Source organism: Nicotiana tomentosiformis, chromosome 5, assembly GCF_000390325.3.
Source record: "Nicotiana tomentosiformis chromosome 5, ASM39032v3, whole genome shotgun sequence".
Lineage (NCBI taxonomy): Eukaryota > Viridiplantae > Streptophyta > Magnoliopsida > Solanales > Solanaceae > Nicotiana > Nicotiana tomentosiformis.
Window position 1 is genome coordinate 91,236,930 of NC_090816.1, and position 22,808 is coordinate 91,259,737.

General features: G+C 35.3%; 1 protein-coding gene across 8 annotated transcripts; it reads left to right on the top strand.

The window, feature by feature from the left end:
* The first annotated feature begins 3,042 nt into the window (after positions 1 to 3,042).
* Positions 3,043 to 22,688, top strand: LOC104086494 (RNA pseudouridine synthase 5). Of its 8 annotated transcripts, none has more exons than XM_070175088.1 (14): positions 3,043 to 3,255; positions 3,348 to 3,405; positions 3,481 to 3,508; positions 3,599 to 3,645; positions 3,730 to 3,835; positions 5,803 to 5,971; positions 6,763 to 6,847; positions 7,313 to 7,397; positions 7,584 to 7,659; positions 7,793 to 7,860; positions 7,983 to 8,052; positions 9,109 to 9,187; positions 9,597 to 9,690; positions 20,405 to 22,144. In XM_070175088.1, exons 1-14 carry the CDS (start codon positions 3,141 to 3,143, stop codon positions 20,648 to 20,650), a joined length of 1,326 nt encoding a protein of 441 aa, XP_070031189.1. In that variant the 5' UTR covers positions 3,043 to 3,140; the 3' UTR covers positions 20,651 to 22,144. The 8 variants fall into 8 exon arrangements, with proteins under 8 accessions (XP_070031189.1, XP_070031190.1, XP_070031191.1 ...); XM_070175089.1 differs by having other exon boundaries at positions 3,044 to 3,255; positions 3,745 to 3,835; positions 20,405 to 22,137; XM_070175090.1 differs by lacking the exon at positions 20,405 to 22,144 and adding an exon at positions 10,264 to 18,518 and having other exon boundaries at positions 3,044 to 3,255; positions 9,597 to 9,775.
* Positions 22,689 to 22,808: the final 120 nt, after the last annotated feature.

A 22,808-nucleotide genomic window follows, 5' to 3' on the forward strand; every position in this document is an offset into this window, starting at 1 on the left:
TTTACGTATCCTTAGAACCATACATAAATTTAAAGTTATCCAATTTTTCGGGTAAACAATGATATGTGGTTGAAGGAATGTCAGAGGAAGGAGGTAAAAATAGAAAGGAGTTTTCACTTTAGCTCTTCTACATTACATGCCATGTATCTCCATTGTTATTATTTTTTAATTATAGACTCGTTAAACTTTATTGGTTTCAACTTCGAAGGCATGGTGAATAAAACCGGATCTAGAATTTGAAATGTATATTATTTCTACAACGATATCAAATTAATATACAGTTATGACTGAGCAAAAGCTATTAGCTTCCCATGAACCCATATTTTGTACTCTAGCTCTATCTTTGATGGTGAATCCATGGTCAATAGATTTGAGTGTAGCTATGCTCTATTACCTACTGTTGTGACTGAAAATTATTATTAGATCGAACTAGAAATTAGCCCAATCATATCAATCAACCAATATTTGGATTATCTTGAGATATTTTTCGATATCCATTTTAATTTATGAGTTTTCATGATGCAAATAGTAAGACTCCGATATATATGTAGTTTTTACGTATCCTTAGAACCATACATAAATTTAACGTTATCCAATTTTTCGGGTAAACAATGATATGTGGTTGAAGGAATGTGAGAGGAAGGAGGTTAAAATAAAAAGCAGTTTTCGCTTTAGCTCTTCTACATTACATGTAATGTATCTCCATTGTTATTATTTTTTAATTATAGGCTCGTTAAACTTTATTGGTTTCAACTTCGAAGGCATGGTAAATAAAATCGGATCTAGAATTTAAAATTTATATTATTTCTACAACGATATGAAATTAATATACAGTTATGACTGAGCAAAAGCTATTAGCTTCCCATGAACCCATATTTTGTACTCGCTAGCTCTATCTTTGATGGTGAATCCATGGTCAATAGATTTGAGTGTAGCAGTGCTCTATTACCTTCTGTTGTGACTGAAAATTGTTATTAGATCGAACTAGAAAATAGCCAATCATATCAATCAACCAATATCTGGATTGTCTTGAGATATTTTTCGATATCCATTTTAATTTATGAGTTTTCATGATGCAAATAGTAAGACTCCGATATATATGTAGTTTTTACGTATCCTTAGAACCATACATAAATTTAACGCTATCCAATTTTTCGGGTAAATAATGATATGTGGTTGAAGGAATGTTAGAGGAAGGAGGTAAAAATAGAAAGCAGTTTTCACTTTAGCTCTTCTACATTATATGCCATGTATCTCCATTGTTATTATTTTTTAATTATAGACTCGTTAAACTTTATTGGTTTCAACTTCGAAGGCATGGTGAATAAAACCGGATCTAGAATTTGAAATTTATATTATTTCTACAACGATATCAAATTAATATACAGTTATGACTGAGCAAAAGCTATTAGCTTCCCATGAACCCATATTTTGTACTCTACCTCTATCTTTGATGGTGAATCCATGGTCAATAGATTTGAGTGTAGCAATGCTCAATTACCTTCTGTTGTGATCGAAAATTGTTATTAGATCGAACTAGAAAATAGCCCAATCATATCAATCAACCAATATCTGGATTGTCTTGAGATATTTTTCGATATCCATTTTAATTTATGAGTTTTCATGATGCAAATAGTAAGACTCCGATATATATGTAGTTTTTACGTATCCTTAGAACCATACATAAATTTAACGCCATCCAATTTTTCAGGTAAATAATGATATGTGGTTGAAGGAATGTTAGAGGAAGGAGGTAAAAATAGAAAGGAGTTTTCACTTTAGCTCTTCTACATTACATGCCATGTATCTCCATTATTATTATTTTTTAATTATAGACTCGTTAAACTTTATTGGTTTCAACTTCGAAGGCATGGTGAATAAAACCGGATCTAGAATTTGAAATTTATATTATTTCTACAACGATATCAAATTAATATACAGTTATGACTGAGCAAAAGCTATTAGCTTCCCATGAACACATATTTTGTACTCTAGCTCTATCTTTGACGGTGAATCCATGGTCAATAGATTTGAGTGTAGCAATACTCTATTACCTTCTGTTGTGACTGAAAATTGTTATTAGATCGAACTAGAAAATAACCCAATCATATCAATCAACCAATAGCTGGATTGTCTTGAGATATTTTTCGATATCCATTTTAATTTATTAGTTTTCATGATGCAAATAGTAAGACTCCGATATATATGTAGCTTTTAAAGTCATGATTACTCGTAAAAGTCTCGAAAAAATAATATTAAAATGTAATAAAGTTCTTAGTAACTATGTGAGTTTGACGTCTATTAAATACATAAAAATTACTTTAAGCATTTGAATTAATTCAAAATTAAATACATAAAAATTACTTTATTGGTAACTATGATATGATTGCGGTGACTCATGAGATCAATATGTAAATCATTGCATTCCCATCTCTTGAACGAAAATTAAATGTTTCAATATTTCTTTTTAGATTTTTTTATATTTTTTAACCATTTAATTTTGTACTTTAAAGCACACGTTATTATTTTAAAATTTGTCGTTTCAAGACTTAGAAGTGAGTTCGAAAAGTTTTATACTCCTTTCACTAACAAATAAATAATAATTTTGGTAGGAGTGCTTATAAAACAAAACTCGTGAAAGTTAAATAAGCAAACAAGTTGGATTTCTCTCTCTTATTTTTTAGCAAATTATGCTATATCTTTAACAATATTTTCTTAGAAAAAGAGTCTTTAAGAACTCAAAAGTGATAAGATTTAAATTAAGATTTTCCATTGCTTCACTAAACCACTGCGAAGTAAAAATATTGCCTTATCCCTAAGACATTCCTCAAAGGAAAAAGGGCAAAGCTGAGCTCGAGGACAAGAAATTTGAAACAAAATTATTTGGATATTCAATATATATAGCTACATATAAAATAGTTTTTGATTAGTAACGTTTTTGCGGTGTAACACAAAATCTTGAGAAATAATTCATTAGTTTATTTTTAGATTAGAATTGCGTCTTAATGATATATTTAAGTTTTAAAAGTTAATAGTGTTTGTTAAAAGAAGTGTTGGGGCAAAACAAAATATTTTTGGCCATACACGCGCATGCCATTGTAAGTGGCTTCCGTCAACATTTTCCCGACTCCGACTTAGGAATGTCGAAGAAAGCAGAACTAGCTGCGCCGCCGTCAGCGGCGTACTTCGGAGAGCCCTGGCCGGAATTTAATGACGGATTAACTTACCATGACATGGTCCGACCCATTGATGCTGGTATATTTACACAAAATATACCCATTTTTCCACAAACCTTTTTGTTTAAAAAAATTTAGTTTTTTTTTTTTTTTTTTTGGCAAAATCTACAGGTCTTACACTGATCGAATTCTACTCCAGAAAGTACAAAAGTTCTGCTCCTTTACAAGGGTAAGCTTATCAAAAAATTTAATAATTTTTTTGTGATTGTATTGTTGAAGATTCAGACACTAATTTGTAAAGCAGTTGGTTGCAGAGAATTCAAAATAAGCAGGTAAATTCCTCAAGGATAATGGTTAAATTGGATGTTTAATGCACATGGACTATTGAGATTATGAAGCTTGGTCATGCTTAATTGTTGCAGATAACAGTTGACAGTAAAGTTGTTACTATACCAGATACTGAACTCAGGTCACTTCTGTAAAATGAATTCCTTTTCGCAATACTTAGCCTACGTTATGTTGCGTGATTCAATATCTGAATTCTGAAGTGTAGTTTTTGGATGAGCAGAGCTGGTACAGAACTAGTATATCATCGACTTCCTTGGAGAGAACCTGATGCACCTTACTTGTTACAAGTACTATTTGAAGATGACTATTTGGTAAATTAAATTTGAGCTTCTGTTTTATTATCAAAGTTTTATAACTTATTAATGTGATCGTATTAATCAGTCTAGGAAGAATCTCCGTTTATTATGATGTTGATCATTGACACTGCCAATCGAAGTGTGGGACTGACATCACTGCGTAGCTCTTTGTATCATTGATGAATTTGAAACTTTTTGTATGTTCATCCAAAAAGGTTTGTATTGGTTAATAGAAAAATATCTGGAAAAACTGGGAAATTCAAGAGGAAAAATTGATGTCCATGCGTGTGTTGATAATGTGTCGAGAGGGGACTCTACTTGCGTACATAGGTGAATAATAGAAAAGTTAAAGACACCTAGATACATATTGGGCTTAACCAACCTTAAAGTAAAAGACTGAAATCTTTGCACTAGATTCCTTCCACCTCCCCCCCCCCCCCCCAAATAAAATAAACGCGATTTCCTTGTAATTTCTTTTGAGAAGGTAAGTAACAAATCAAAGAAGTTATGCAATTTCCTTGTAATTTTTGTAAAATGGCTGCTGGTTAACCATTTTCTCAAGAGGTTTTCTATGAAAACTTGATTGGCAGGAAAAAATTAAAGAACCGCCTTGGTAGATTCTATGGTACTCAAACTTTAGATGCAATTCTTGTTATCTTCTGCAAAATCCTGTCAAGTGATGTGATCACTTAACTAAAGGGGCATTTATCACTGAGCTTTGGAAGTTTATGTTTCATAGTGCCTTACTTTGCTTCTTTAGAAGAAGTTTGTAGGTTGACGACCAGCATAAGTCTAGTCTATTTATGATATCATAATTGTGGCTTTACACCGGGGATCTACTTTGTGTCTGTACTAGTTTATCCTATTTATAGATTAACTAATAGTATATATGATGGGATTCCACCGTGAATACTATTTGCAAACAATATTCGAAACTACTGAAAGGGTCAATCAATGGTTTGAATTATCGAGAAACATTTTAGATAGCAAGAGTTTTTGGATAAGTAAAAGTAAGAATATATACACTACTAGTTCAGGGAAGAAGAATGAACTTGGTGTGAGATTAGACGGGATTATGGCGTTAGCCTTTTAGGGAAGCATAGACTATAGAACGATTGTAGATGAATGTAGGGCCTCTCAGGTTTGACATATCCATAAGATGAGTATTGTAGAAATGCTTGTGTCAAGATGGATGTGCTATCTTACAACATTAGAAAAGATTAAAAGTAATCACATTCAATAGAAAGTGCAAGTAGCATACACAGAGGATAAAATTAGATATACCCGCTTAAGATCTTTGATTGTATCCTATGTACACCTCCAAATGCACTAATCCGGAGGTGTGTCACTAAGATGATTTATCAAATGAACCGAGGTAGACCAAAAATCAAATGGAGGGACATTGTCTCAATGGACCTACAATCCCTTCACATCCATACAGATTTAACAAAGAACATAACACAATGGAAGCATATATCCATAAGCAATACGAACAGTTTGGAATTAAGGTTTAGTCGTTGTTGCTACACTTACAGGATCTGTGTTTGCCAAAAGTCCTTTTAGTTTGGTTAGGGATTTGTATGTTCTTGTAGGAATAAATGTGAGATTTAAAGAATTCCTAGGTTTCGAGTATTCAAATTACTAAAGGCAAATTCCAGTATTGGAATAAAATAGGCCCAAATGGACCATAATTGATATAAAGGATCTATATAGTGACCCAAGTTGCTTGGAATTCAGGCTTAGTTGTAATCTCATCGATTTTCTTTCTACAGGCCCTGTTTTGATCTTGAACGAAAATTTTAAATTTTAACAAGTTAAAATAAATTAGCCTGCAGTTGGAAATCTTGTAAGTGGATGCATAAAGAGAATGAAACAAATACAAGTGAAACAAAGAGCATATTGTAGCATAGCTCGTAGAGAATTTCTCTCGCTTTCCTATATGGGCCAAAGGTATATTCATGTTATGGATTCTCACATTTCAGATTGCTCTAAATAAACCTTCTGGTTTGCAAGTTCTTCCTGGAGGGTTGTTCCAGCAGCGGACTGTCTTGACACAACTCCAATGGCATGTGAGCAAGCTGACAACCTCTTCATCGGGTTGTCGAAAAACACATCCTGTTCCAGTTCATCGCCTAGGAAGGGGTACATCAGGTGAGTTATCACGGGTACATGAATTTCTGCTCCAAGTTTACTTATTGAATAAAGAATGAATTTCTGCTACAAGTAAAATATGAAAGATGACTTTAATGTTATGTCATGGTATCTCCTTTATTGAAAAAGAACAGAATTACATAAACCTGTATCAATGGTAGTAGAGAATTTTATATTTGAATTACTGAATGGAAATACTAAATGTAAATGTAATAAAAAATTAACATTCAAGCTATCTTTCACCTCCATCCAGCAAAGAAAACAGAAACACATTAATTGCCGATTCTGGACAACATTGAAGCGAAGTGATAATGATATGGTTTTTGAAATAGTTTTTGTCCCTTCAATGCTAATTGTCGTTCAATGTGACAATCAGTGTCATGATTGTTGGCCTCCAACTTCACTCTTGGATTTTTACGTGATCTAAAAATCAGTATATTAGTCCATCTTAGAAGAAACTCTCCATGGTATTCTGTATGTAATTGCCACAAGGTGGAGCTTTAATCGTGCTCTGTCATGGCAGCACGTTATTCTTGCCTAGTTTTAGTTTTCAAGAAATGTGAATTTTGTCTCCCCCTTTTTCTTAATAGGGCCTAGTAGTAGTTTAATCATGATCTTATTCTCAAGATCTAGTAACCGATACGAAGTCGAGTCATCATGCTACAGCGCTTCTTTCTGGAATTATGAACACTTTGTAACAATATAAAATTTTCATTTTGACAGTTCCCTGTCTTCTTTTTCTGAAATCAAGCAAGAAAAAACAATCTTATTCCTTTTATGGGATGTTCCAGGAATACTTCTCTGTGCGAAAACAAAGCTCGCTAAATCTCGCCTTGCGGCATATTTTGCTGAGGGGACATCGGTTGTTGAAGACAAGTATGTTGAATCTGCTTCACCAATTATACATGCCCTATTTTCCTGACATGCCTTATGCTGCTATTACTAATTTCATTAAGAGTGATAAAATAATAAACGCAGCTTGATGTCTATGTTCCAGTGTTGGATGCTGATGCATCGAGTTGTCTTATTAATGTTCTGAAAGAGATTGTTAATTAAGCATGCAAAACTCTCTTGATTGGAGAAAATTGTGGAAGCATATGCTAGTCTGCGTACTATCTTTAAATTGTCACTAGCTATCAACATATAACACTTTTCAGTCCCAAGATAATACTCTCTCCGTTCCAGTTTATGTGGCAACATTTCCTTTTAAATCCGTTTCAAAAAGAATAATAGCTTTCTAAATTTGGAAACAATTTAACTTAAACTTCCCATTTTACTCTTAATAAGAAGCTTTTATAGCCACCTTCATTATGTTAAAGATGGTGAACTTTATTTGTATAGATACACCAACTCAGAGTGCAAGAAAATGAGGAAAATTAGCAAGATATATCGGGCGCTTGTAAGTGGTGTGATTGATATGGATGAGGTAATATTATAGCATTACTCTCCCTTACATTCCCCCTTTTGTCCTTCTATGCATGTTTTACATTGTAACCTTCTAACACTTTTTCTCGCCTCAGTTTGTCTGGTTTCATTTTTTCTGTTGGAGTGTCTGTTTTAGGGTAGCCAATCCACTGGGTTACTGGAAATTAAAAGTAATTTTGACTGATAGGTTCTCATCAAGCAACCGATTGGGACGATTAAATATCCTGGAGTTGCTAAAGGGTTGTATGTTGCTTCTCCTTCAGGTTTTCAAATTTGTTTTTTTGGACAAACAGTCTCCTGGATTAGTTTTTATAAAGATTCCTTCAGTTACCATTTCCAGTGTTGCTTCAAAAGACACTATTTTTGGCTTAATTCCTTGCTGAACTTCTTTTCCAGGGAAGCCAGCTCTGAGCAGTGTTCACGTTCTTGAAAGAGATTTAGAGAATAACAGCACATTGGTCCAGGTATTAGAAGTCAAAGACATAAGAAATTTATTATTATAGCCACCTTCCTTAACCTTCCCTACCCTGGAGAAGGAGATGTAACCTTAATATTTTCTTTCCTTCATGTTGTATGTTTTCAACAGGTTGAAATTCAATCTGGAAGGCCACACCAAATCCGTATCCACCTCTCTTTCATTGGACTTCCACTAATTGGTAATCTGAAATTTTATTAGACATTCTCCCCCATCATAAAAAGATAAAAATAAAAATAGAAGTAGAAATCAGTTTGTCTGTTAAAAGAAATGCCCAAAAAAAGAATTAATGACACACGAAGTTCACCAACTTCAGATGACCAGCCATATGTTGACCAGTACTTCGACTCTGGTTTGGTGCAACGCACACGTTCATAGTTCTTAGTTCTATGAAACCATATCAGTAATATCTACCTTAGTGCACGAGTAATGGAGAAAAGGTTATTGAAGAACCTCAGACTATACATTGGGTTATGATAATAAGAGAATGATCTTGGAATACTTCCTCAACTTAATCTGTGGACTATGCATCTTCTTTTGTTACAGAATGTCAATGACCATTCTGATGAAGATGATACGAGGCCCTCTACTTCTAGATAGTATGTGATTGAAACTGTGGGGGGTTGGAATGTGTTTTCATTCTCTGGGTTATAGCCAAGCAAATATGATTGGCTTATCAAATAGTTATAAATATTGCAGGTTTATTTTTTCCTCTGGTACCATCTTGGTACATTAATTAATAAACCTTTACCTTATCAAAAAACAATAAAAATTGCAGGTTTAGATGTTTATTCCATTGACAAACACTTCCAAGCTAAAAAAGGAACAATTACCATTTCCTTATGGAATCATCCATAATGTAATTTCCTCAACAAGTATCTTGTGTTCAGATTTTATACTGTGTATGCTTCCCCTGCACTATGTGGTCAATGCAAAAGGCTAAGAATGTTAGCCTGAGCTAACTGTAATTCTGTCGAAGCTGAATTCTAGGTAATAATCTTACTGCCTTCCTGGACCTACTGGGTCTGTTGAAAGAGATTGGTTCTGAAATCTTAATTTGTATACCTTGAACAAACTAACCAACCAAAATCGATTAGTTTTTGCAAATAATAAGGACTGCTCTTGTAACATTTCTCTGCATGCTACAGCAGTTCTTCTGCTCTTGTTAAGTAGTCAAGCAGCTCTTCTGTTGGTTCCTTTCTTTTTATGATTAATAAGATATTGTATATCTTACCAGGTGATCCTCTTTATGTTTCTGGCGGGCAACCAAAGTGCTTTGATCCTGAATTAATGGATGAAAGTTTTGAGAAAGATGGGTATGGAATTAGAGTTCTGTTTGTCGCACTTCATTTTAATTAATTAGTCCCTCGGTCAGACATCTTATTGCTTTCATGGTAGAAAACAGTAGTTTTGTGTGCTATTTATAGTACCCTGCTTCCACAGCTTTATCATATTAAACAAGGAAGTAGTAATCAACAGTCCTTTTTCATGACAGTTATGGACAACAAGCTTACGGATTTCTCTAGAGGCATATAAATTATGCCTATTTTGGACGAAAAGAAGCTTTATTCTTTATGCTAATTTTGAAGATAGTCAAATTACTTAAAATTGAGACAGAAAGTACCTGAGTTTTTTTATTTTGTCTAATCACTTTAAACAATAACAATAGTTGCTGATGCTGCTAATATCGTGACCTGATTTTAGTTGGCTTTACTTTTTCATTAGCGGCTATCAAAGACCTGAGAATCCTGTTCCTGGAGACTGTGGATATAACCTGCATGCACATCAAATAGTTCTTATACACCCAATCACAAATGAGGTTAGTTGTTTTTCACAATATTGTTTTAGAAGCCAGTAATTTCAATGCTAGTCATTACCTACCACCAAAAAAAAAATCTACGTTAGTCATTTGCTAAGTTGCTCAGACACGGGTGCGGTATCCGACACAAGTGCGGATCTAGAGGTCGGATCTTTCGAGATGTAAATTCTAAAATTCGGGGATACGGATCCTTGTACAGATCCGGATCCGGGTGCAGGGATCCGGCTAAAAATAATTCAAAAAATAAAAATGTAAAAATATCCCTAAGTTATGAGAAATTTTGTGGAATACTTACGTATAGCTAGTAAAGTGTGGATTTTTTTTTATTCTCAAGTTGTAGATAAGTAAAAGATTGATTTCCTAGATAAGGTATGCTATTTTATTCAAATTTACCACCGTTTTAGTTCTGATTTCGGGAATCAAATTGTATCTCGTCTCGAATATTTCCATCTGTCATGGACAACATACCCAAAATTATTTGATCCGATCCTGAACGGATCCCATACCCACACCCATACTAGTGTCGTGTCGACACGGGTGCGGCACCTAAACTGCTATGTCGGAGCAACTTAGGTCATTTGCAGTTTTACATAACTGATCAGAGGAATACTTAACTAAGATGCTTGTTTTGATGTCATTAGCCATATATCCTCTAATAATTCTTTTAAAATGAAAGCTATGGATGAATAAAAGTTTTGCTACCTAGATTAAACAAGTAAATTCAATATATTGCTCCATTAAGCCCCACTAATTGCTCGTTTTATTGGACAAAATTTTGCATGTAAGGCCTTCAATATGCACAGATTAAATGAATCTAACCTCTCCCTAGAAACCTAAGGAAGGGAAGTTTTCCAAACGAGTCCCAAGACTATGACCTTAGTAATGATCTGATTCTCGTTCTGTCAGTTATTCTCATTTGATCCTCAATTTGTTGCATTTAACTCTAAATAATCCTTCCAATTACTGTTGACAACCCAAACAATGACTTGTCTATCGCCCTCAAACTGCTTGGTGAGAAATAAGAGACATGGGAGAGAGATTTGGGAGAAAGAATGAGACAAATGTCTTATGCCTGAATTGTTTTATACTCACGCTTTTCAAAGTATACAATTACATCTCCCAATGTAGAGCACTTATACAACCTATATAACACTCTCCCTCAAGATGGTGTATTGAAATCTATGTTTATAATTATTTCAAAGACCGTTGAGGGACTTGGTGATTTGACCTTATAAGTTGTGTGACAATATGTCCTGAGAGTATCTTGAGAGTATCTTTTCTCTGACAAAATAACAAATGATTTCTGTGTACTTGAGGTCCTCTCATGAAGCATTGGAGTAAATGCAATATGAATTGACTTGATTATTACACATAAGTCCATCCAATCAATCTCTCTGAACTTCAGTTTTCTTTGTTGATTGATTCATCATTCATATGAATTTCATAAGTCGTAGTACTATGACTCAATATTCTGCTTTTGCATTGGATCTTGAAACCACATTTTGTTTCTACTCTACCAAGATACCAGTTAGAAAGCATTATTTGGAAGTATAACATCTTAAAATTGATCTGCTCAATGTGCCCGTGTACGCAGCAGTTTTCTCATAATCCTCATAGAGCATTACTTTTCATGAAGCAGATTTATATGAACGATATCACTGCATCCCAATAGGTGCGCACAGAGAATCCAAGAGTTAATTTACAATGCTTATTGAGAACATAATACCAGGTCAAGTTATGATGAGATAGTTTAACTTTTTGATCAACCTCCTGGAAAACCAAGATGCTCCCCTTCACCCTCTATAAGCTTAACATTTGGATACATATGATGTCAATAGGTGTAACATCTGTCAAGCCTGTGTTTTCAAGAATATTGAGAGCATACTCCCTCTATGAAATGGCAATACCTAATCGGGATTGAGGTGAGTGCTTAGGAAATACCTCAATGTAACTTGCCTAGATCCTGGTACAAGAATACTGACCGAATGATGTTTCAATTTGGTAATGCCTCCAAATCCTTACACGCATTTCATCCACATACATTACCAAATATACATATCTGATGAAGTGTCAAGAGAACACTGAATGATCAACTTTCATTGTGGGTTATGCCAAACTCCTGAATAACTGTGTTAAACTTACCAATCCATGATTGAGGTGATTGTTTCAAATCATATAGTGATCAAAGCACAAGATCACTATACTTCGTTTGAGCAACAAAACTTGGTGGTTTCTCCATGTATACTTTATCTTCAAGTTCCTGATGGAGAAATGCATTTTTTGATGTCAATTGATGAAGAGGCCAATCACTAACAACAATGATGGATAGGAAAAAATTAATAGAAGCAATCCTAGCCACGGGAGAGAATATATCACTATACCTAGTACAAAAATCAGTACATAACATTTGGCAACCAAATGTGCCTTAAGCCGATTAACCTGTCCTTAAAGATTAACCCTCACTAACGTAACACACATTGGCAACCAACAATTGATTTACCTAGAAGTAGGAATGAGCTCCAAGATATCACTAGAGTGTAAATCAAACATATCTAAAACATAAATTGTCACGGGACTGAATCAGAAAAAGTTTCTTCTCTAGATTTAGAATTGAAATAAAGGACAAATACGACCCAAAAAGGCATAATGGGTAATAACGAGTACGAGTAGTAGGATACCTTTGTAAACGACCACTAGTGAGTTATGTGTAGGTGACAAGTTGTAGGCGAAGGATCCGATGCAAGATGTGAACATCCAAATATAGCATAGGACGCTAGTGACGAGCCTAAGTCAAAAGTGTTGATCTTTACAAAAAACAACAGAAAAAAACAAGGTCAACAGTATATGTGTTGTGAAGGGAGATGTAGGAAAAATGTAGAATCTTCTAATGGTGTTGCGGGTAAAACCATAGAGGTGTCGAGATGTTCAAAGGGAGGTACGGGATGAGGCTAAGTTTCAAGAAGGTGATATCGGCCAATAGAAGGTAAAACATCTTTGTTCAAACTTCAAAAGTTACAAGGATAGAACATCTTATTGTATAAGTAGCGTGTGAATGGTCTCAGTGAGATAGATATTCTTCCTTTTGACTTCCAAATATAATAAGAGGTATTATAAAGGAGATGTCTAATGAATAATTTGATGAGAGTTCATAAACTAATGGGATATGGAAGACAAATGTGCAATTTTTAGAAGTCGAGAGCTGTGTATTTTGCAAGGTGGGGGAAGGAGGGGAATGTGCAGTTTTAGAAGTTCAGTGAGGAGCCAAAATCGACGTTGATTGCCAACCATCACTTGTAGGCTCCCATGGGCCAGCCCACCAGTTTTTGAAAATATTTTCATATTTTTTAAAATTTAAGTTCTAACCTATAATGTATTTGCAATTCAAAAAACATCTTGTTAGACAGAAAGTTTCTGCAAAACTTAATAACTTTTGACATTATTCTAATAGATTACAATAAAACACAAAAAATGGAGGACACTATTATATTTGTTAAAAGTCAAAACTCAAACAAATTACTCAGAGAAAACTTTCATGACACTTGTGACATATTTAACGCATCATCTACGTCAAGCACATTCGAATCCACTTGTGACAAGGTGGTCTTAACATCTTTATTTTCATCTATATCTACAATTCATATGCATTGTTAATTAGTTAAACATTAAGAAATAACTAAATTTTAAAAACTAATAACATTTAAATAAATTTTTTATTTGGCCCACGGGCCAGCCAGCCTAGCTTCGTTCAAGCCTTATAGGCGATGGGCTTATTTAGGTCAGGCTAAAAATGTCTCGTACTTAGATGGGTTTCAAAAATCTTAGCCCAATCCTATCAAATCACGGGATGTGCTATGCCGGCCTAGCGGGCTAAGCTCATATTGACGACTCTACAGGAGGTTGAGAAGAGCTGACTGCTTTAGAACTTCAGTGAACAGCCAAATTGATGCCAATTACCACTCCTCACGACAGTTGGGAGGAGATCACTGTTGTAGCCTTCTGATGCCTGAGCCAACTTGCTCCCAGCGTTGGAAAGGGTAAAGGAACAAGTTTCTTGTTCATAAAATTTGAGGTCAATTGCGACTAAGACCAACAAAGGGAGAGATGAAGTCGATAGAATTTGACGAATTAACCCCAAAAAAAGTAGGCCCAAAGACCAAGTCAGGTTCTAGGATATCCCATTGTTGAATAGGGATGGTGGGAAGCTAGGACATGTACAAATCCTAAGTTTTGTTTAATTTAGCCAACTAATCACCCACCAGCTTCATAGCTGAGTTTGATTTGCTAGAAGGGTATAAGTAGTAGTCTTAGTCTTTGCTTTTACTCTTATAAATGTCAAAGACTTTTTGTTTGATGTTGTATTATCGGAGCCAATGCCATGCGTGGGCATGAGAAAAAGTGAAAGGGATGTGGAAGGGCAATGAGTAGAGATAAGGTGTGGGAAGGAGAATGGCGAGGTAAATGGGGGCTCATGTTAGGTCATAGTGGTGCTCCGAGAGAGAGAGGGTGGCTCCAGATGCCTTTTTTCAATGTGATTTTCTTTTGCCTATTTTTTTCCAAGTTTGGCCTTTCATTTTTTCCCTTTCTTTTGTTTCTTTTGTGAAATTACCTTCTAGCCTCGAAATGCATCCACATGAGAGATTGGAAAATTATTTTGATTTGGCTGGTTGGTGTATGAAAGTATCATTCAAAAACAAATGTGATTGATTAGAGATTTAAACAAGGGAAAGAGCCAAAATTGTCCCTAAACTATTAAAAATAGAGCAATTATACCCTCGTCTGTATACATTAGGAAAGACTTGATTCTGATTGAGATTTGATTTTATTCTGATTGATTGTAATTTATTTCCCTTCCTAAATCAGAATCAAATCAGAATCAAATCTTGCCTAAAATAGTCATAGGACCTAGTCTATAAATACCTTTGCTTAGGGATGTAAGAAACACACAGAAATACAAGAAGCCTTTTCTGCTTCTCAAAATCTACATGGTATCAGAACCATTGCTGCCTTTTTTAGGTGAGTTATCTCCCTCACAGCACTAAGGTTCTGTTTTTATCAAAGAGGTCGAGTTTTCTCTCTCTTGGTGGCTGTCCGCAGCATAAACTCCTTTTGTTCAGTTTTTGGTTGGAATTTCTTTCTGTTGGGGTTGCTGGAACATTCCGAGCCTATCCCTACCAGTTTTGATTTTTCCGTTCACCGGAGTTAAGGTTCCATCGAGACAAATTTAGTTTTCGGCGAGGCAGATTATTTTTGAGAAATTTTCTTCGGATTTCCTTCTGATGGGCAGAAAATATAGAGGCATTCGAGGAGACGGTTTTTGGAGAAATCTTGTCTTCGGATGAAATTCAGCTTCTCCGTCACCTCCTAGCCAAACTTGACTTTGCTAATGTTGCCACATCCAATTATATGCAATCATATATTGCTTTTGCTGCTCACCTTAATTTTTGGATTGTTGATTTTGGTGCAAATAGACACATGACAGGCTCTTCTAAAGGCATTCAAAACTATTCTTTGTGTCTCAAAGGAGATAATGTTAAAATAGCCAATGGTTCTTTAACACCTATCTCTGGAATAGATTTTGTCGTTTGTACTCGTTTGTACTCCTAATATTAAACTATCATCCGTGCTCCATGTCGCTAGGTTCCCTGTCAATCCTTTACCTGTTATTGCCATCACGAAAGCTCTAAACTGTAAAATCGAGTTCTTCCCCGATCATTGTATTTTTCAGGATCTTCAAACAGGGGAAATGATTGGCAGTGTAGATTGCGTGATGATTTGTATATATTAGATGGAATTCAAAACTCTAGTCAAGCCTTTTTGGGGAAGTAAGGATGTCAACCACGAAATAATATAGCGGCATAGACGGTTAGGACACCCATCATTCTCTGTTTTGAAGAAGTTATATCCTGATTTGTTTTCAAGGACTCAATTTAAATCTTTGTTCTGTGATGCGTGTGAATGTGCCAAGCATACTAGAAACTCTTATCCTGTGAGTGATAATAGAAGCACAACTCCTTTTATGACTATTCATTCTGATGTATGTGGTCCTACCCAAACTGTTTCTTTGTCTGGTGGTCGATGATTTGTTACTTTCATTGATTGTTGCACTAGGATGACTTGCGTATATTTGTTAAAAGCCAAAAGTGAAGTTTTCTCTCGTTTTCAGTCATTTCATAAGATGATTTGTACTTAGTTTGATGCCAAAATAAAATTTTTGATAATTGACAATGGCAGCGAATACATGGATAAAAGATTTGGTGCTTATTTGGAGTCCAATGGGATAGTCCATCATACTAGTTGTCCTTACACTAGTGCATGAAACATGGTCGCTGAAAGAAAAAATAGGCATTTGTTAGAAGTAGTAAGATCTCTTATGATCACCATGTATCTACCAAAACCTTACTGGGGGATGCTATTCTAGTGGATGCCTATCTTATCAACAGAATGCCACCTAAAACCCTCAATTTTCATAGTCCCCTGGAAGCTTTAAAGGGTAAGAATGAATATATTGTTCCTCCAAAGGTGTTTGGGTTTGTTTGCTTTGTCCACACTAGGAATTCTGGGAAACTTGATCCTAGAGTTATAAAGTGTGTTTTCATTGGATATTCTCCGACACAGAAAGGTTACAAATGTTATCATCCTCCCTGTAGGAGATCTTTTATTAGCATGGATGTTACCTTTCGAGAATCTGAATCCTATTTCAGTATTACCTCATCATCTCTTCAGTGGGAGAGCAGTAAGGAGGAAGAGGTAGTGTGATTCTACCTAGTACCATTACTGGACATCTTGATGATATTGTCACAGGGGAAAGCAAAATTGGAGAAAGAATTCAGGGAGAGACTATTGGGCGTTTGGATAGGCTTGATTTGAAAACTTAATCAAGGAGAAATAGAGTAGACGAAGCCATCATGAAATCTACCGAAGCTGAACCTTCTTCTACTAGTGAGTTATCTACATTTCCTAATGAGTTAGATGTGCCTATTGCTTACAAAAAAAGAGTCAGATCTTGTACCACTAAACATTCTTTATCTAATTTTGTCTCCTATAATTCTTTGTCTCCCTCCTATAGAGCCTTTGCCTTGTCTATTTCTTAGAATTGGAGGGATGCTTTTGCAGATCCTAAATGGAAGCAAGCTATGATTGAAGAAATGAAGGCCTTATCAAAAAATGAGACTTGGGAACTTGTCACTTCACCACCAGACAAAAAGTTGGTTGGCTGCAAATGGGTCTTCACTGTGAAGAACAAAGCTGATGGCTCGATTGAAATATTCAAAGCAAGATTGGTGGCTAAGGGATTCATTCAGACTTATAGAGTGGATTATCAAAAGACATTTGCCCCTTGTTGCAAAAATAAACACTATCAGAATTCTTTTATCTTGTGTAGCTAATCTTGATTGGGACTTACAACAGTTTGATGTAAAAAATGCATTTCTTCATGGAGACTTAGAAAAAGAGGTGTATATGGAGATTCCTTCTGGATTTGATACTGAACAAAGTCAAAGAAAGTTGTGCAGACTGAAGCAATCCCCTAGAGCTTGGTTTGACAGATTTTGCAAAGCAATGATCTCCTTCGGCTACCAACAAAGCAATGTTGATCATACTCTCCATAAGACATCAAAAGGATAAACTCACTATTCTCATAGTTTATGTTAATGACATAGTAATAACATGAGATGACAAATAGGAGATGACCCGATTGAAGAAGCTATTGGCACAGGAATTTGAGATCAAGGATCTAGGAAAATTGCAGTACTTCTTGGGAATTGAGGTTGCTAAATCAAAAAGAGGAATCTTTATTTCTCAAAGAAAGTATATTTTGGATCTTTTGAAAGAAACCGGTATGACAGGTTGCAAATCAGCAGAATCGCAAAGTAATCACAAGTTACAAACAGTAGTTGGAGAGCTAGTTGATAAGGGGAGGTATCAGAGGTTGGTTAAAAGACTCATTTATCTCTCTCATACTAGACCTGACATAGCTTATTCAGTCAGCTTGGTGAGTCAGTTCATGCATTATCCCCGAGATCTTCATATGCAAGCTGGCTTTCACATCTTGCGGTATCTGAAATCTGCTCCAGGCAAAGGTCTGTTTTTCTCCAAACATGGTCACCTTCATGTGGAGGCCTATACAGATGCGTATTGGGCTGGATCTTTAGATGATAGAAGATCTATATCCGGTTACTGTACACCCGTAGGAGGGAATTTGGTTACTTGGAGAAGCAAGAAGCAAAGTGTAGTTGCTAGATCAAGTGCGGAAGCAGAATATAGAGCCATGGCCTAGGGTGTCTGGGAACTTTGGTTACTAAAATTACTAGAGGAATTGAGAATCTCTGAAAAGCGGAAACGCTCCTTATATTGTGACAACAAGGCTGCAATCAGCATAGCTTATAATCCAGTCCAACATGACCGAATAAAGCATGTTGAAATTGGTCGACACTTCATCAAAGAAAAAGTTACAATTGGTGCCTTGAACTTGTTTCATGTGTCATCAGAAAAGCAACTAGTTGATGTGTTTATCAAAGGTCTTCACAAACATACTTTTCATATACTGGTTTGCAAGTTGGGCATGTGCGTCATCTTTGCACCAACCTGAGGGGGAGTGTTGATTGGTTTAATTATTAGGAAAGATTTGATTCTGATTGAGATTTGATTTTATTCTGATTGATTGTAAATTGATTGTGATTTATTTCCCTTCCTAAAATAGTCATAAGACCTAGTGTATAAATACCTTTGCTTAGGGATGTAAAAAACACACAGAAATACAAAAAGCCTTTTCTTCTCAAAATCTACCGTTTCCAAAATCAATTAGGCGCATATATTTTGTTTCAGCAAAAGTCTACAACTACATGGAAAGGAAATCAAAATATTTCAGAAAAATAAAAACATATCCCTCTTTTTGTCTTTCATATGATTTTGAGATTCATCACATAGGGCCTGATGGGTTATTATATGAAGCAGAAGCAATACTAGTATCAAAATCACATGTAATTTAGACAACTAGCATATACAAAGTTATACGGGTTACCTCTTGAAGCATGAGCACAACTCGTCGATCAAGTAGCACTCCAGTTTCGCGGATGGCCAACGAAAACACCACCAAGTTTACTCCTGACCAGCAAGATCATGATCCAACAGTTCCACCGTCTTCACCCGTGTTACCTAGATAATACCCAAAAATAGCAAAATTCGAGTGAACGAATTTCTCTCGGAAAACATGTCCCAAATACGGCTAGAGAAAACGCCTACCTCTAGATGGAAAAACTCATGCATTTATAACACACATTTTAAGGGTTTAAAGCCTTTCTCCAAAACCTATTGGAATTTCTTTTATTTCCTAATATTTAGGCACAACATGGAGCACATAATTTAATTAATGATGCTTCCTATTATGGAATTAATTTGAAATATTTGAATTAATTCTATCATAATAAATCACGAATTATTCCACTAAAAATTCGTAATTGCACTCCTCAGTTCAATTTTAAAATTCTTCCATTAAATTTATTTAACTCCTCATGTTAAGATTCAGATATTAATCAATGACAATTTAATTTATTACTTATTTCCTTTAAACTTTCACTTAACTTATTTTATGTATCGAATACAAAATTCATCGGCCAGTAAAGGTGTATCATCAATCTCAATATGGAGACATGAATTCCTTCAACTAATCATTACATCGCTAATATATATCATTATTGGCCAATTTATCAGGCATATTGACTCACAAAAGAATCTCGCCTTTTAATAAATTAAAATAATAAATAATATACACAAGTGATAATAATTATATCAAGATTTAGAGTATAAGTATATTTAATGGACTAGAGGATTATTTTATCAAATCAGTATAAAATACTCATCTCTACTTGGTCCGTTCAATACGTATAAATGTACTAGCACAAGAAATCGTAATTAAACTATTAATTATTCTGATGATTTGTCCAATTTCATCATTAGATTGTGAACTCAAACTTTATTCTTATAAGAACCGATAATTTAATCTTCTGTGTATAAGCTAAACGGAAAAGATCCAAATATAGCATTGTACTATGAGAAAATGTCCAAATATACCCCTCGTTATACTTTGAGTCCAAATATACCCCTGTCGTTATACTATTGGTTCAAATATACCCATCTTCCGTTAAGTTTATCCAAGGTGGACATCAAATATACTATTGGCACTGACATATGAGGCATCCACCTCAGCGCCCCTAACCCATTTTACCCCAGCTTTATGTGTTTTTCCACCACTAAAATTTTTTCCCCTCCACCATCATTGCCACCGTAACCGCAGGTAATCCTTTTTATTCAATCAAAATTTTGATGAACATAGTTATATCTGCTTTGCTAGAAGATAAAAGAAATCAAGTAACATCATCAAAGTGTGCGGAAGTTATTTCCAAAGCAGAAAGTGTTAAATATCCAATCTTGATTAGCTTAGGAACTTACTGAGGAGAGCTAAGGGCATGGGGTTTTAATGGCAATCAATGTCAAGCCCATGCCCAGAAAAATCGTATACAAAAACAAACACTACTTTTCATGTTTCATTTTACTTGGCTTCATTATGGTGTTCAAGACAGAAGGTTGCTGTTTTGGAATAAGACTATGTAAACTAGGTAAAAAAACACTACTGACTAATAATCAATGAATTATTTTATTAGGACACTAATTATTTTGTATTATTATTAAAAAGCTCGACACTTAAATAAAATTGCAGAATCGGTGCGTGAACATGATAGCACGTTTATTCAGCGTGCCATTGGAAGAGGAGACAGCAATTGGAGTGGGAACAGTTAGTTCATCGGAGGCCATAATGTTAGCAGGCCTGGCTTTCAAGAAAAAAAGGCAAAACAAACACAAAGCTGAGGGCAAATCTTGTGATAAGCCCATCATTGTCACTGGTGCCAATGCTCATCTTTTGATGTTTTCTACAATGGAAAGAAATTACTTCTTTTCCATTTAGGTGCTTCAAAACTTAAGTAATTTTAGTGGCGAAAAAAATAGAAGGGTGGAGGGTAAAATGAGTTAGGGGCACTGTGGTGTATGTCAGTGCCATGTAGGATTGGATATCTACATTGGACAAACTTAACAGAAGAAGGGTATATTTGAACCAATAGTATAACAGAAGGGGTATATTTGGACACAAAGTATAACGAGAGGTATATTTAAACTTTTTCTCATAGTACAGGGATATATTTGATCCTTCTCCGTAAGCTAAAACTATATACACTAAATCATTTACTCCCTCTGTCTCAATTTATGTGTTAGTTTGACTTCGCACGGGGTTTAAGAAAGTAAGAAAGTCTTTTAAATCTTGTGTTTACACTAAAGATGTGTGTAATGTACCAAAATACCCTTAAATTTTGTGGTCTTAAATTTGCCATGTGGAAAGTTGGAGTTAAGGAGATACTAAATATAGAAAGAGGCATTCTTTTTTAAACAAACTAAAAGAAAAGTAAGACACACAAATTGAAACGGAGGGAGTACTATACAAGTAAATGGACAAACAGACGAATATATGATCTATTTAAATCTTTATTAAAATTGAATAAATCATATATCTAAACATATGATTAATAGTATATATCTCAACATGGCCGATAAACTAGCTTCTGACCCAAAAGATTGTCGTCTCTGATGTCCTCGTGCTGGAGAAGGAAACCACCCCCCAACCTGAACCGATATCTTTCCCGGGACTCCGGGAGAAATCTTCTGCTCCGGAGACAAAGGAAACATGAAGATTGAAATTGATATGGAAGGAATTGTTGTTACTGAATCTTATTCGCTTAAGGAAGAAAGTAACGAAGTCGAAGAACTCCCAAATCCTGAACAAAAAGCTTTAGCGGGAGTTGAAACATTTGGTTCAAATGCTCTGATGAACAACCGGCACTACAGCACCGGCTGCAACACCAGCGATGGTGGAGCTGGTGCTGGACCAAGAATTGGCTGTTTCTGACTACCCTGCTAAGATAATTGAACCATTATTAGTTTAATGCTATTCTCAATTGCTTATTTGGTTTTCATTTATATATATGTAATGACATTCTGCATGAAGATTTCAACTTTTTGTGTATACGTGCTTCTTTTAAGTTTCGACAGCCATGGAGGGGAAACCAACTGAGGAAGACTTTCTAAATATTTTAATTTCCTTTCCATGTGGCCTTATGCTGGAATAAAATACCCCTCCCATGGATTTTGGAAATCCATGTCAGCAAGAAAATATTATTTTAGTGGGATTAAAATCACACCTAGAGCTCCGTCAGTTTTTAGGGGCATAAACGAGCCATTTGACTAGCGGCGAGGGTAATTTTGGGACTACAATCAAACTGGTATAATTGCTCTATTTCCAATAGCAAAGGGGCAATTTGGCCCTTTTCCATTTAAACAATTGGTAAGGTGAGGGTGGAAGTATAAGGGCATAGTCGTTTGGTGATTTACTCCTTCGATGGTAATAGGAATTGTAGCATCGAAAGTGACCAACTTCAGTATCCTCTTTTGCAAACAATAGTTGAATTACCTTTATTCTATGGATCTTGTTTGGGGTCTATAAAAAGCGGATCATGTGTAAATATTTAATTATTGGTTTAAACAAGGGTACGTTGCTATGCATTTCAATTCAAAGTAAACTTATTGACAGTAGTTGTTCATCTTGCAGCTTATCAAGATTACAGCACCTCTACCATCTATCCTTCAAACACGAGAAGAACGCAAGGCGAATCAGCCAAATTCCAGCTAGAAGTATATTCCGTGGCCCCTGCTTGTGCCAATAATTGGGTAGTCAAGCTTATCCTACCTCTTTGGCCTGCAGATGCAGAAGAATGATTTAAAGATTCAAGTCATGGCAAAATGTTGGTTAATGTGACTTGTAAGTTTATATAACTTAAGAAGCGTGTTTTTTCTTTTTTCCGTTTTCTTTGGTCAAAAGATTTTGGAAAGAAGAGAAATGGAGAATTTTTAAATTTAGACAAGACTAAAAAAAACTTAGTGGGATATTTACAGCATGTCCTGAGGCAGATATTTTGCGGCTGGGCCTGTGAAAACAATAAGTCAGTGATAGGTGCGGTGGGACCTGACTAAAAAGAAACCCCGTGTTTTTTCTTTAATCACCTGTCAAAGAGGCC

Bases quoted from the DNA above. Each gene is read 5' to 3' on its own strand.
- LOC104086494 (XM_070175088.1), top strand. From the start codon at position 3,141: ATGTCGAAGAAAGCAGAACTAGCTGCGCCGCCGTCAGCGGCGTACTTC. The intron at 7,660-7,792 runs GTTTTCAAATTT...CTTCTTTTCCAG, and splicing joins GTATGTTGCTTCTCCTTCAG to GGAAGCCAGCTCTGAGCAGT. The intron at 8,053-9,108 runs GTAATCTGAAAT...ATATCTTACCAG, and splicing joins CATTGGACTTCCACTAATTG to GTGATCCTCTTTATGTTTCT.